Source organism: Cricetulus griseus, chromosome 3, assembly GCF_003668045.3.
Source record: "Cricetulus griseus strain 17A/GY chromosome 3, alternate assembly CriGri-PICRH-1.0, whole genome shotgun sequence".
NCBI classification, from domain to species: Eukaryota; Metazoa; Chordata; class Mammalia; order Rodentia; family Cricetidae; genus Cricetulus; species Cricetulus griseus.
In genome coordinates, this window is record NC_048596.1 from 198,545,172 (window position 1) to 198,561,164 (window position 15,993).

Consider the following 15,993-nt stretch of genomic DNA (forward strand, 5'->3'; position numbering starts at 1 on the left):
ATCTCTAGGCAGAGATCCTGGACATGCTATGGATTACCCAGAGGTCCATAATCCTCCCTACCGCCCCCACCTCCACCACCAAAAGGGATAGAATGCTTAAATGCCTAAATGCCTGCCTTACTTCCCACCTGTCTTGGTATAGGTTCTGTGAACTTACTCATGTCTGGGGCTGCAGGTCCTATGACTGGGTGTCATCTGCATGTACTTTCATGTCTCGCTGGGAAAGCCGATTTCAGTGCTAATTACTGAGCTGCTGGCAGCATTGAGCTTATGGCTCCAGACACTGAGGCCACTGGCACCTTGGCAATATCAGCTCAGCTCAGCCATGGCAGTGGCTGTGCTCAGAAACTCCAACCCAGGCCTTTAGAGGACTGAGAAGCAGGTTCTACAGCAGAGGCAGTACTTGGAGTAGAAACCAGCAGGTGCCTTGAAGAGATAGGGCAAAAAGCCATGCCACCCCCATCCTCTCTAGTTGCTATTCAGCTGATCTACTGGCCTGGTCAGCAAAGCCTGGCCAGCCCAATGACCATCAGAAACCCAGGCCGGGCTGAGTGGGAATATATACTTCTTCACTCACAGCCCACTGGCAGCTTAAGCCCTGCAGCCCAAGCTTCACTTGACACTACCTGGAGGGCCCAGGGAAAAGAGGCAGCTAACATCCTCCAGAGTTTCTTTCTCCTGTCTCTCATCCTTTTCTCAATGCACAGTGGGTTCTGGGGCTGGGCTGCTCCATGGTAAGAGGGGACAGAGTACAGAAGATGACACTTAGATCCTGTGTGACTGGCCCTGTCTGTGGTGCAAGCTAAATAAAATTCTCCACCCACACCCAGACAGGATAGACCCCCATTTTACAGAGTTACAAGTGGAGGCTCAGAGAGTCCTTATGGATTTCTCAAATCAGAAACACAATGCTTGTGATCTGATACCATGTGGGAAATATCTCAGGCCACAGGTTCCCAGGCACATGTCAGCTAAGAATGTCCAAAATCCTGCCCAACTTAATTTGGTGGAGAGCAAGGAGTAGTGAGTTTCCTGGCACTGGGGAGCCCAGGCCAGCCAGTCACTCTCTCTCTTGAGATGGTGAGAAGAGTCCTCAGTCACCTGAGAGCAGACTTTGGCAGGTATGATCCCATCTTCCACCTAGTCAGGAAAAGGACAGGAAGCATACCTTCAATGTTTTAAACTAGTCAACAGGCCATATCCTTCATACTCTAAGCCTGGGAAAGTGACACAGGTGGGAGAGGAACAGTGAACCTGTTCAGACCATTCCTTCCAGGGGCTTCTCTCCAGAGAGAAGAGAACTGCTACATCCAGAGCCTATGCTGCCTTCTGGAATCTAGGCTGCTACACTCCTCTGCACCTCAGCACAGACAGCCATGGCCCTGTGAGATTAGATAAATCCCAGCCCAGACAAAAGCTCAGCTCCAGATTGTAGGATTCTGCAACAAGTCAAATCTGGCCACTAAGCTAGTCATCTGGGTAGAGGGACTATGAAGTGAAAAGTACCCCCAGAAGAGCTGCCTGGAGACAAGTCTATAATGCATTTTCTTGGTGAATGAGTCATGTGGGAGGGCCCAGCTCACTGGGGGAGTGCCATGAGTGTGCAGGTGGTCCTGGATGTCATTTAAAGGAAAAAAAAAAAAAAAAAAAAAAAAAAAAAAAGCAGTCCGGGCAAGCCATGAGGAACAAATGGGTAAGCAGCACTCCTCCATGGCTTCTGCATCAATTAACTGCCTCGAAGTTCCTGCCCTGACTTCTCTGGATGATGGACTACAAACTGTTAGTAATAAATAAAACCTTTACCCCTGAGTCGCTTTTGGTCATGGTGTTCATCACAGCAGTAGAAACTTACCTAAGACAATGGGCTCCAAGTCAACTTGACACTACCCAAGCTACTGAGATTCGCTTAGGCAAGAACAAGCCTCGCACCCCAGGCCTCACTCATAGGCACATGACCATCCAGAAAGATGTGGAGAGCAAGTCTTCTAATCTTTATGAAAGACTCCTCTCCAATTTTCCCATATCAGGCCAAGGACATAGGGAGGGATCCAGACTCACTATAAGGCAGATGGCATTTACCTTTACCATGAGTGGGTTCATTCTGGGCTAAGGCCAAGTCATTTCTCAATACATTCTTAACTGGGTGAAGGAAACTTGTGGAGAGACAAGCACAAGAACTCAAAGCACCATCCAATGGAAACCAGACCTCTGCTCTAAAACTCTGACTGTTAGTGCTGCCTCAGGGCCTTTCCCAAGGCATGGAAGCCAGGGAACACTATGTTCTCAGAGGTGCCCTCCAGAGGGAACAGGGCATTCAATGACATACACTGAAACTCCTCAGAGTGCAATCCTCCCAGAGCCAACACCCAGGTCTTTAAAGACTGTGCAGTCCTTCTGGGCCTCCACTATGACTGCCTGGGGTCCTCTTGCCTCACCAAGCCTAGCTCCCTTTCTAGATTTCTGCCTGTTTCAAGCAGGCACAGATGAGGATTTCTATGCAGAAACCTCGAGAACCCTCATTCTAACTAGAAGGCAGCAGCATACACACACCTGTGAAACACAACTGTGTCTGCAACACTTCCCAAGTGGAGACCAAGTGAGCAGAAAGATGATGACTGACAGATCTCACCGTGGCACTCCAGAACTCAGGCCAGGGTATGTCCATTCTAGAACTCACCAGAGGGTTCTACCCATAGCAGCCACAAGGATTGTAAGAAAGCTACTTAAGACAATTTTAAAATCACTGTGTCATGGGGCTAAGGAGATAAATCAAAAGCATTGGGTACTCTTCCAGAGGACTGGGGTTCAATCCCCAGGACCCACACAGTAGCTCACAACTGTCCTTCACTTCTGTCCCAATGGTTCTGACTCTCTCTTCTGACCTCCATAGGCATGCACATAGGTGGTGCACAGACATACATGCAGACAAGACACTCATACACATATTTTTTTTTGCTTAATTAAAACAAAACAAAACAAAAAAACACCAAAACCCTTACATCACAAAAGAAGTCCGTGAAAGCGACTTGCTGCAGGCTCAATGGAAGGCACTAGCTATTGGAACAGTCACCAACCCCCACCCCGTTCATTCTAAAGACTTGGAAACTCCAAATGCTTTGCAAGCTTGTTGGAGCCCTAGATAAAGCTTTCCTGAAGAGTTGAAACATGCTGGGTTCCTTAGGGCTTTAAAAAGAGTGTCCATTATGATTCAATTGGGACTTTACCATTAGCTACACGGTGGGGTTGACAGCAAGGTGGATCTCATGTTTGACTCTCACATGTTTATATAAGTTGAATATTTACAGAATTATGCATTCATGTTATTATTTTACTTATTTGTTTTGTTTCTTGAAGACAGGGTTTCTCTGTGTAGCCCCTAGCTGTCCTGGAACTCTGCAGATCAAACTCTGAGATTCAAGCCTCTGTGCTGGTATTAAAGACAGGTGTCACCACTGCCGGGTGGTTTTGTTTTGTTTTTGTTTTTGTTTTTTCAAGACAGGATTTCTCTGTGTAGCTTTGTAGACCAGGCTGGCCTTGAACTCATAGGGTTCCACCTGCCTCTGCCTCCCAAGTGCTGGGATTAAAGGTGTGCGCCACCCCCCACTACTATGCAGCACAGCCTGGCTTTTTAAAAATTATCGTTGTTATTATTATTATTAAGACATTTAGGCAAGTGAGATGCCTCAGAGGATAAAAGGGCTTGCTGCCAAACATGAAGATCTGAGTTCCATCCCAGGGACTCACGTGGTGGAAGGAGAAAACTCCCATAAATTATTCTCTGACCTCCACCAGTGTACAAAATAAATAAAACATTGAAAACAAATCTTTAAAGAAAGGACATTTGTAAACCTTCACCTCACTGCCTCCCATGGGGCAAGCATTGCTTCCTACACTTACTGGCACCTGCAGAAGCAGCAGAAACCAGCTTCCTAGGTCTATTCTGATCAGAGAGTGAGGCTCTTTAAGGATACCCACGCCACCTTGGCATGGTGGCACACACACTTCCTCCCTGCACTTGGGAGGCAGAGAGAGGCAAGGAGTAGGTCAGCCAGGGCTACATAGTGAGATCCTGTCTTAAAAACAAACAAACCCCTAAAAATACTCACGCCATTCCCTCCCTATCTTGCCTAAAAAGCCAAGTAATTCCCCTCAACGATGAAAAGTGGATAATTAAAATTCTGACTACACAAGGGCAGAAATCACCGTTCCAAGGCTAGGCTGTTCCTTGTCAGCCCAGTTCATCTGCAGACCAACCATGGCTTTGGCCATTTTTTACACAGGAACCAAGCAAACAGCATGGACCTTACTGTGTCAGTCTCTGACCAGAAGGATAAGATGAGGGCTACGTAACTAATAACATGAGACAAGTTTCACGGCCAAAGTCCCAAAAAGCAGTGCCATTCATCTCCCAACTGTTTTTAGAAAGCAGAAATCAACCCTTCTTGACCTATGAGTCTTGTAAGCCCTACAGTCAACAGAAGTTATCGGGCACACCTTGGGACCTCCCCAAGCCCACCCATACTTGCCGGCAGCCAAGCACCAGATGGGCAACCTTTATCGGATTTTGCTGCTCAGTCCTAATGAGCAAGCAGCCTTTACTACCACACACATTATTACTAATGTTTTCTTATGCGTCAGCCATTCACTAATTCCTGGCAGGCCAGTCTGAAGAACGTAAGGTTTTTTTTTTTTTTTTTTTTTTTTTTTTTTTTAAACTGCAATTTCCCTCTTAGCAACCAGTCAGCAATTGAAGCTGAAACAGGAAACTGGCACACCAGCTACTCCACGTGGTGCTTTGCAAGAGGCAGGGAGGTATTGCTCTCACGCAGACAAGCTAGACAGCTCGTATTTCAATGAATCAGGTCGGGAAGCGGGATACCTACCGCTTCCCGACCTGAGGCGGCATCCACTGAGGTCTCGCAAGGGTGACCCCGAAAGTGTAGACACTGTGGATGAGTTAAAGAAACGCACGTGGGTTCTGGAACCTGTGCCTTTAGCCTGAAACTGCCGACACGGTCCAGGGATGGAGAGATGGAAGACGTTCGGGTGGGCACGCGGGATGTAGAAAACGTGCTGCCGAACTGTAGGGACCTCGGTTCTCGCCCGCCCCGCTCCAGGTTCGGGCCCCTACTTACGCACGCAGAGGCAGGCCACGAGCTTGGCTGCCTCCTCCGGCACTGGACAGGTGGGAAAGATCGGCTTAAGCAGGTACGTGGCGAAGACCAGCGCCACGATGTACTGTGAGGAGGGCCGAATGATGAGCAGCTCGATCCAGAGCTTGAGGAAGGCGGGCAGCGAGCCGTATACCTCCAGCATGTAGGCGTAGTCGCCGCCCGACTTGGAGATGGTGGTGCCTAACTCGGCGTAGCAGAGTGCGCCCACGATGGAGAAGACACCGCACACAGCCCACACCACAAGGGCCAACCCGGGCGAACCCGCCTCCTTGAGCACACCCGTGGGTGTAACGAAGATGCCCGAGCCGATGATGGTGCCCACGATGATGGCCACACCGTTGAGCAGTGTGATGTTGCGCTGCAGGGTCACGCCTTCGGCCCCAAGGTCCGCGCCGTCCGCGCGCCGCGCCTCCAGCATCTTCTCCCGCGCTTGCTTCTCTTCCTCCGCCGCCGCCGGGACCGCCACCGCGCGCCGCTTGGCGCCCGGGCCGGCCATGCTTTCGGCGCTCCCGGCTCGGCCTGGATACCCGGCGTGCGCGCGACCGAGCCGCACTAAGCGTTCAGAGAAGCGCGTCTACGCTCGCGCCACCCTAGCGGCCTTTTATCCCCGCCGTTACCCGCTCACCAGGCTCCGCCCATCACCGCCACCGTTGGTCGGTCGGCAAGGGCCCACCCATCTCTTCCGCGTGGCCCCGCCTCCTCCGCGGCCCCGCCCTCAGGCCTGTTAGAGCGCTTCGAGTTGTGATGGGGGCTTCTGATGCGCGATCTATCGCGCAGTAAACCACGTGGGTGAGGAGCTCACCTCCTCACAAGGTCCTCTGTGCAGGATTCCGGGGGTCGGACTGTAAGGGTGTGCTTCTCTTCCCTCCTTCCTCTCCTGCCTCGGGTGGAAGTTAGTGATGCAGAAGACTCGCCTGTGGTCAAAGCACCAGAAAGGTGGTTCAGGGTGCACGCCCACCACCTGCAGGGAATCCAGGCCTTGCCTCGCTGGGATTGAGAAGGGACTTATCGCACCTTCCTCCAGTCTGCACATCCTGTGCATCTGGGAGAAGTGGCGTGCTGGGGGTTGGGGGTACTCATGTGGTCCAGCCTGGAGGAAAAAGTCAGGGGGTGAAGTGATCCATCAGCTCTGGAAGCAGGGAAGAACAAGGCAGGATGGGAGCATCCGGTTCCTGGACTTAGATACTCTTCTGATCCAAGGAGAGTCTTGTCAGAAGCGTTCCTAGTGGCACACCCATCCTGAAGAAGCAAGTTTTGGAAGAGGGGAAACTGCATACTCAGTGAAGCTAATATGGGGGCCCCCTAGTAAGAGAAACCCCCATATCTTTGTAGGGATTTTAAAGGCAGGCTGTAGGGTGAGAGGGCTGTAGTGTGTCATTCTTAGGAAATCTTAGATAAGAGATCTTTTGAGGAGGCAATGTGGTCAGAAGTTTGAGAAGACAGTCATCACCCCAGGCCTGGTTCAGGGAATGGTGATTTGAGCTGACAGGTGTGCTGGGAAAGTTCCAATCACTGATCAAGGTCAGACTGGGAAGCCCCATGACCACCTTTTCACCTACTGCCCCCTTCTCTGTCCTAAGGGGCCCTCAGGAAAGCTCACAAACAAGCAGAAGCCAGGGTAAGGGCCTTAATTCAAGGAGAACCTTCAGACCTGTGAAGATGCAGGGCTAGTTGCACTTTGCAAAAAGGTCCAGTCTGCAGGTACCTCTGGCTTCCCCACTCCTGAGGTGTGACCAAAGAAGAAGTTCAAACTTCTCATGATCTCTGCATCTATAGCTGCAGCCAAGAATGCCGAAGCTGTCCTTGGAAGCCCATGTCCAGGAGGTGTTTAGCCAAGGACTCCACGGCATGTCTCTGGAGCCCCCACCCCACCCGTTCCAGGTGACAGTCATACACATCAATGACAAACTGGAATCTCTGTAGCCAGAGCAGCCAAGGTGCTAAAAGGTCACGCTAACATTAACATGCCATACTACAGACCGCCCAAGTTGGTGGCTTTGGGAAGGTTGAGAAACCCTCTCATTCTTTTGTTTGTTTTCCAAGATAGGTTTTCTCTGTGTAACAGCCCTGGCTGTCTTGGAACTCCCCCTATAGACCAAATGCACAGAGATATACCTGCCTCTGCCTCCTGAGTGCTGGGATTAAAAGCGTACGCCACCACTCCTGGCCACCCCTCTCATTCTGTACATCGTCCTTTCAGAAAGCCAACGCATACCACCCACTCACTGAGACATTGCGTAGATCCCAAGGTGCAGCTCCTAATTTAATAAGACATGTGGCAATTCTTAGAGCTGCTTTGTAAATGAGGAAACCGGCTTTGCAGTTGTGTTAACTTGCCTGCCCAGGAAGTGCACCCTTGCGACCTCCAACCTCAAGGCCAGCAACTTGTCCACTTCTCACCTGTGGTGGCTAACCCTGTTGGAGCCTGTTCCCATTCACAGTAGCTAGATTCTGCCATGGGGGAGCTTTGATTTGAGCCAGAGGTAGCAATAGTTCATGTAAGTGTAAAATCACAATCATAATTAAGCCAAGTGTACTACAAGAGGCCAAGGAGAGTGGTAATGGGGAGAAACAGGCAGGTTCAAATAGATTTTCTAGGTCTGGAATTCAGAGAAAGTATTAACATTAACAAGGAAGGCAGAGGGTGGTAACCTTGTGTTCAGCAAAGTGCCGGGGACAGTTAGGGGGCTGGTGCCTGGGGATTGGGGTCCTGGGAAGTTGCTGTGGTCCTTTCCAGGAAGGGTAACCAGGTCCAGTGAATGTCCCCAGGATGCAAGGCTGTGTCTAAGGTAGGGCCTTAGACTTTTTCCTGAAAAACAGTTTTGGTGTATATTAATTCTCTCTCCCCACCATGTAACTCCTTTTCTAGCAGCTAAGACTCTGAAATCTTTTCCAGCAGTGCCATCTACTGGCAGATTTAGGAATAGGTTTTTTTGTTTTGGTTTTTTTTTGGGGGGGGGGTTGTTTGTTTTGTTTTTCAAGACAGGGTTTCTCTGTATTGTCCGGCAACTTGCTCTGTAGACCAGGCTGGCCTCTGCCTCCCAAGTGCTGGGAGACGTGCCCCACCAATGCCCAGTTTGCAATAGTTTCATTGTAAACACCAAATTTCCTCATTTAGACCACACAGTGCACATACCAGGGGCTAGCTCTTCACCTAGTCAGTAATTGATTTGAAATGGTGTTGAATATTCTCATAGGGCTGACAGGGTGTTGTGGAGCCCTGGCTTCCGATCTCCATCTTGAAATCAGAGTAGGTGTGAGTGTCTGCACATGTGAAATCCCACCCCCAAACACACACACAAGACCTCTTAACAGTCCTTCATAGAAGAAAGGGGTAGAGAAGAGTCAGGTTCCTGCCACTCCCTCCTGCCTGTGCTGCCCAGCTGCATTCTCCTGCTCTAGTCATACATGGTGTTGTGAGATAGAAGGTTGACTGAAGGAGGCAAGGGTGTGACTTTGTTTCGATACTGTTATCTATGTTTCTGTAAGGAACCCCAATAAACTCATTCATTCACCAACCCGAACTTGTATGGAACCGGGTCCATCAGTGCCCTATTTGATATGAGTGGAAGTTTGTTCCTATATACCCACGAAAAGCCACATAACAAAGACACGGTAACCTGGACATTTCTACAGATGGAGATGTATGTGGGTCAGAGGACAACTTGTAGGAGCCAGTTCTCTCTCTCTACTCCATCAGTTCCAAGGGTTGAACTTAGGTCATTAGACTTGGCTACAAGCACTTTTACCTGCTGATCTGTGTTTATTTATCCCTCCTTGTTACATTTATTAAATTTTTTAAGATTTACTTTAAGTGGATGGGTGTTTTGCCTGCACATGTATCCATGCACCATATGTGTGTCTGGCACCCTCAGAGGACAGAAGACAGTATTGGGTCACCTGTAACTGGAGTTTCAGATGGTTGTGAACTACCATATGGCTGCTGAGAACTGAATCTGAGTCCTCTGCAAGAGCAGAACGTGCTCTTAACCACTGTGTCTGTCTCCTCCTAAACCTTCATATTTTAAAAGAAGGTTCCTCATAGGCCTGGAACTTACTGAGTGGGCTAGGCCCCCTAGCCAGAGAGCCCCTGGATTACCTGGCTCTGCCGCCCCAGCACTGGGATTGGAAGCCTGTGTCACCACACCTACTTGCCTTCCTTCCTTCCTGCCTGCCTTCCTTTCTCTCTCTCTCTCTTTCTCTCTCTCTCTCTACATGGGTTCTGAGAGCTTGAACTCAGGTTTTCATGCCTGTAAAGCAAGCACTTTATCAACTGAGCCATCATCATCCCAGCCTCTCTCTCTCTCTCTCTCTCTCTCTCTCTCTCTCTCTCTCTCTTTCTCCCTCCCTCCCTTCCTCCTCAAGATTCTTTGTGGCAAAAGCTGGTGAGAAGGGAGCTTGCCAGAGCAATGCTAGCCACACGGTTAAAGTGAATGTGTTCCCTAAGCAGCCACGGCCTCTGTGAGCAGCAGCGTCTGCTTGTCCTTCCAGCAGGCCTTTCATTTGCCTCTGTGAAGTGGGAGTGAACATTATTAGTACATACAAGCAGAGACAGCACACCATTCCAGCAAGCCCCGTCTGCAGCTGTGGAGATGGTATTCAGGAGTGTCTGGAACCTAGTGTGACTCACATGAGAAAACTGGACCCTCTCAAGGCTATGGGCTCTGTGAGTCTGTTTTGTTTTCATTTTGCCTCACTAGTCATTTTTGAAATCCCAACTTGCAGGTGGTCAGACCTGCAAGAAAACCACAAAGCAGGTGCATAGGTAGGATAAGTCCTTTTCCAAATGAACCGCAATGCCCTTCGAGCACTCAGCCTTGGTTCTTAGCTACTCTTGCAGAGAACAGGCCCCTGTACTGTGAAACCAGTGGAGAACAAATTGGGATCACTTGGGCTCTAGTAAAGAAGAAATTTGATTCCCTCACCCATGAATACTGGGTAGCAAACACCTATAAACCAACCAAACATACCAGAAACTGAGGCAGGAAGATCACGTGTTCCAGGCCAGCCTGGGCTACATGAAGCTCCTTCTCAAAAAACAAAATGCCATGAATGAAACACACTGCCCCTGCTCTTGGGCAGCTCCTCAGGCCACTCAGGCTTCTGCATTGATCCCTCTCATCTCTCAGGCCTTGCTTGTTCCTCTGCCCCAGCTCTCTGCTTTAATTCCTCAGAAAGCCCCAGTCTTGCATGCCCCTCTCCCACCCTGCTTCTCCTCTGCCTTTCTCACACTGATCACCGCTAGTGTGTAACACTTGTGCTTACCCCATGTCTGGGTTCAAGACCCCCAGCAGCATATGCCTTTCACTTGGGGCCACAGACCTGTTGTTTTTAAGACAGGGTTTCTCTTTTATGTAGCCCTGGCCTGGTACTTGCTATGTAGACCAGGCTGGCCTCAAGCTTACAAAGTTCTGCCTGCCTCTGCCTCTCAAGTGCTGGTGGGGTTACAGGCCTGCATCACCCCTTGTTCTTTTGTTTCTGGATGCATACTAATTGACCTGTGCTCTAACAGGCGCAGTGTCAATAAATAGTTGTTGGACTGAACAATTAGACTCAGCTGCATGTATAATTATGAAGTAAAACAAAAGGAAGACTGTACCACATGTGAGTACACACACACACACACACACACACACACACACACACACACACGTACCCACGCATGCACGCACGCACGCACTGTCATTATGGTGCATATGACTAGATTTGGGTTTGTGTGTTTGAGAGCATGTGTACCAGATGGCCCTCAGAATTTCTGGAATTTTCAGTAAAAAAGAACAGTGGAATTTACCTTGCTTAAAGATAACTTTCAAGTTCAGAAGCATTTATGTGCTGCTGAAAAAGATCCCCAAGATGACAGGAAATTCTGATGAAGAAATTAATCACACTCCTAGAAGCACATCTACCCTCTATCCTTCCTGCCTCAGAACCCAAAAATGCTGTGGTCAGACTGGGCCTGGTGATACATGCCTATAAACCCAATGCTTGGGAAGCTAGTGGGCAGGAGGAAATTGTGTTCCAGGCCAGTGTGGTCTGTATGAGGCCCTGTCTCAAACAAGCATGAGTGGGACACATTGCTGCTACCCCTCTGCAGCTCCTTAGGTGATGAGGGGCCTGAGGTGAAGCCAAACCGCTCCCTGCTGTCGGTGCTCAGGGAGAACCCAAGAGGCCTATGGACAGGGAAGATGACTGAGGAGGAAGTTAAGGGTAGGAAGGAGTGGCTCTTGCCAATAGTCAAGGAGCCATATACACAGCTGTCTGTCTCTGTAAGAGAGTAGAGGGGCCCCAGCTCCCCCCTGGAGAAACAGGTGCTTAACTCTCAGTACCACAAGAAGCTTCTGGAAAGCTAAAGGATCATGTTTGTTTTTCAACTACACACACTGACACTTCTCTGTTTAGAGAAGTAAATTTGGTGAGAGCAGGGAAAGGAAGGGCAGTGGCTAAGCCAAAAGGCAGGGAGGCTGGTCAGGGCATGACACACTGCATGAAACAGCAGGGGTCTGATGGTTTGATGATCTCGGTGTCCCACCATCAGGACCCACTGATTGATTAGATATGGGGAGTAGGAGCTGGAGAGGGCAGGCATCTCCAAGTCTGTCTGTGGCACTGGGTGGATGTAGGAGCTATTGGCTTGGAGGGGCCTCTGAGTGTCAAGTTGGGCTATAATGGCTGGCATAATAGCCCAGCTGTCAACAGAGGGATACATCTTGAGCTGTGCAGTACCTATTGACTACACAACATAGTTGGATATAGACACAGCTAGGCCTTGAGGGCTTCCCCAAGGATACTACTTCAAGGGGAGAAAGACTGGGTATCCAGTAAGGGGAGAAGTTACCCTCAAGGCCTTTTAGGATGGCCATACATGCTCTGTGACTTAGAGAGGCTGATGATCTGGGTCACAGGATGGGCTATGGAGAGAGGACTGGGGTAGGGTTCAGGGACAGGGACACTGACGAGACTGTGACTATGAAGGAGGTAATACTGGGGAATTGGTCAAATGTGGCCTCTTCACTTGGACCCATCAAGAGTTCTCACACATTTGCATTCTTACAACTGGAGAAAATAACACAAGAGCCAAGGAGAAAGCCTTGAACTTTCAAAGTTGATATTCTGAAGACAATGGTGTGTGTGGTCTCTGGACACAGTGCTCAGGACTGTGAGGGTGTCTCCTTTGTTTTTTTGCCCTGGTGCTTTGAGGGCTGATATCAAAGCTTTTTCCTCTCATTTTGTTTGTAGTTTGTAGTTTTGTAGCAATGCAGGTTCAGTCCTCTTCCTGGGAGTGTGTATCAGTGTCTTCAGGCTAACATGGCTTTTTAAAAATAGCTAACAAAGGGGATTTTTTTTTTGAGACAAAGGCATCCGTGCCTTCAAAGGAAAGAGTTGCTGCAGGATCCTGTCTGTGCTCTTGTTGGATGTGACATGGTGGTCCAGTCAAGCTAAGCCCCTCCCTCTCTGTAGGTGCCCCCATCTTGCCTTCTCTGCCTCTGAGACCCCATGAAAATAGATGCCCATGGATAATTAACACGTGACTTCTCTCTCTGACTCATCCCAGACTCAAATCTTGAGAGCTGGACCCCAATCCCATTTCCTGGCACACCACAGAACCTGAGGTCCAAGAGCCTTATGACAGCCAAACGGTCTGGTCCAATGGAAGCAGCTTTATGCCGCATTTAGCATTCATGACATTCTTTCTCGTTGATGCTGCCTTTTCCCTTGCTGTATGAGGCACAGAGGACTGGGACATGCAAGCATGAAGACATGACTTTCATCTTTACAAAAAGCCATGGTGGTACTCATCTGTTACCTTAACACTGGGGAGGCAGAGAGCAGACAGGTTATCTTAAACCTAAGATTCCCCCTGCCCCAGCACCCCAAGTGCTTCAGTTCTGGGTGTGCACTACTGGGCATGAGCAGAATGTCAGAAACCTCTGTGTGTGCTCCTTTCTTGTTGTAGCCACTTGTTGTAGCCACTGTGAAGCACTTTCACGACAGACTGTATTTCCTCAAGTCTCAAGAATGGATTTTGGGTCCCAACTGAAGACATGATCACTTCCCTGTTTGTGTCATGTCTATACTGACAGAGCCACCTGACCCTCTAATATTCTGCTGCTAGCCACGACAATCAAGACCCAAAGTTCCTGGAAGTCAAGAGTGGCCTTCAGGTGCTTGCTGTACCTGGGCCAGCTACTGCCATGGTCACAGATGAACACTAGCCTGTACACTGTTCTTCATGTCAGAAAGCCTAGGCTGGTTCTCTGTAGTTACTCCAGGACACTGCTTAGCCAGCTGTAGGTTGTTGATACCATAGGAAGCTCTGGGATGAGAGAGGAATGAACTGTTGCCAAAGTAAACCCCAGGGGCTCTGCAAGCTCTCTTTGATTTGACATGCTATTTGTGGACCAGAATACATATTTATTCTTTATTTCCCCCAGTAAAACACAGTGTGCCTTGGAAAACAGATTAGTGCTTGCTTATTTTTCCGTGCTGTTTTTCATTGCATACCTGGCAGTAAAGTGATGTTTGAAGATAACACGATGAGGCTGTTTGTTGAACTGTGTTTCTACCTGAGGAAAAAATTAATGTTATGAAAGTAATAACTACTCTTTGGATAGGGATTTTCTTTCTTCTCAGCAAGCAAGCAGTTAAAAAAGGAAAGAGAGAGAGACAGAGAGAGACAGAGAGAGACAGAGAGAGAGAGAGAGAGAGAGAGAGAGAGAGAGAGAGAGAGAGAGAGAACCCAGAATGGCTGAGGTGACAGGGCACTTGTTGGCACCTGGAACAGGGGTGATGGAGCTCAGGTAGTCCTGATCCAGAGTGCAAATGATGTCTCTGAGCCCAGCATTCCTCTTGGCTTCCTGCTACTGTGTGCTGTGGGCAGGCTTACCTCTGTGGTAAAAAAAAAAAAAAAAGAAAGAAAGAAAGCAGGCACAGGTACAGGCAGCAGCTCCCATTTAGCCATGAAATAAACACTAGGCCTTGTTATGTGCTGAATGCTATTCTAGAGACTCAGCCTCCATCATCTTGGGTTGAACTGTCTTTGCTCTATAGGAATTCAAATCCTAGGAAGCTGATAATGAAGACTAACAGAGGCAGATGGATCACAGAACACATTGGGTTCATTGGGCTGAGAGGTCATAAGAAGAAACTATAGGGATAAGGACCAGAGTGTGACAAAGGGTGAGTATTCTGTAATGGGCCATTGTCAGAGACCAAGGAGGGGATGAGCTGCAGGGGCATCTGAGGGTGAAGAATTCCAGGAAGAGGCAGGAAGCTGGAGGCTCAGCTTGATGGAGCAGGGTGAGGCAGAGGGAGGCGAGGATGCTATGTGGGGTGATGTTTTTAGGGAGGTCACCATAGTCACCTGGCTAGTGGAGTGAAGCTGTATACCCTGCTAAAGGCACTTCTTTCTCCTTGGCCCCACAACCAGGTGGGATATCCAGAAATGCAGTTAAAGCCCTGGCAGTTGAGCATGCCGTCCATTTTTCCAGTGAAGTAGAGCATATAACATATAGGGAAGGGCATAGAACAGAGGGGTGTCTAGGAGCAATGTGGTAGGGAATTCAGGTCTCCCCTTTAAAGGCCCTCTTACTTTATACCACATCCCTCCCTGAATGTCAAGGGACTCACAGAGTCTGTGGTGTGCATGACAATGCTCCTCAGAGATACCCACTTTTTAATCTTTGACTCCATGGATGTGTGATTTGGCCCCAGGAACTCTGCAATGGGATTAAAGACATTGTTATAGAGAGCCAATCCTGGGTTGTGTAGGGACACCTAGATAATCTGAGGGGTCTTTCCAGAGGGAGGCAGTAGGGCTAGATCACAGGAGGAGAGTACAGTGGGAGTACAATCAGTGTGGGAAAGGAAAAGGTGGTTTGTGTCTGTAAAGCCAGTAGTGGGGAGGGCAAGCCCTGATGATGAATTCCAGGCAGCCTGGGCCTAGATTCTGATTCTCTCCTGCGCCTCCAGAAGGAACCAGCCTTGCTCACACCATGACTATAGCCTCGGTCTTCCTAAACTCTAAATGGACTTGGAGATCTTTAAGCCCTCCATAATGTGTTATAGGGGCCCTGGGTTTGGCACTGAAGAAAAGGATATTGACCTCATCCTCTGTGTTGCTGAGGACTCTGGATGTCCCTGGCAGTGACGCACAGAAGGCATCCGTGTGCAGAGAGGAAAGAACAGAGCTGAGAGGCCAGACAAAACAGTCTGGATGCAGGTGATTTGCTCAGTCTTAATTTGTTTAATTTCGTTGTTGTTGTTTTGAGACAGGATCTCACTATGTTACCCTGACTATCCTGGAACTCACTATGTAAATCAGGCTGGCCTTGAACTCACAAAGATCCACTCTCCCACTCCCCAGTACTGGTATTAAAGGCATGAGCCACCACATCTGACAACTTGCTCAGTTTTGAAGGCCATCTTGTATCTATCTGTCTTGGGTCTCCTGACATGGCCCTGTCCAGAGTGCTACCCTATGTGCTTCAGTTTCTTTGTGTGAGTGTGTGCAAGTGTGTGTCTGTGTGTGTGCGTGCAGTATGTGAGTCTGTGTGTGTGAGTGATTTGGGTATTTTGGTGCACATGTGTGTACAAATGCAAATGTGAACTTTCTGCATGTAGAGGTCAGAGGGCGCCATCACATGTCAGTCCTCAGACACCTCCCACATTGTGCTTGAGACAGGACTTCTCTTTGTTCTGGACATGGTCCTGGCTGGCTGACCTGCAAGCTTCCACGGATCCACTGTCTCCATTTTCTTTATCGTCATCACTGAGATTTACATGCACTCCCTTTTTTGTGTGGATACTGGGGAACTGAACT

At 49.0% G+C, this 15,993-nt stretch overlaps 1 protein-coding gene across 2 annotated transcripts in view; it reads right to left on the bottom strand.

The window, feature by feature from the left end:
* Positions 1-5,758, bottom strand: part of Slc7a5 (solute carrier family 7 member 5) — a 29,022-nt gene extending 23,264 nt beyond the window's left edge. The window contains exons 1-2 of one of the 2 annotated variants that reach the window (XM_027410695.2): positions 5,136-5,758; positions 1,102-1,140 (exon numbers count right to left, since the gene is read on the bottom strand). In XM_027410695.2, coding sequence (XP_027266496.1) covers positions 1,102-1,140; positions 5,136-5,670 — 574 coding nt within the window. In that variant the 5' untranslated portion in view covers positions 5,671-5,758. The remainder of the gene's footprint in view (positions 1-1,101; positions 1,141-5,135) is intronic. The other variant, XM_027410696.2, reaches the window with a different exon arrangement.
* Between the last annotated feature and the right edge of the window lie 10,235 nt (positions 5,759-15,993).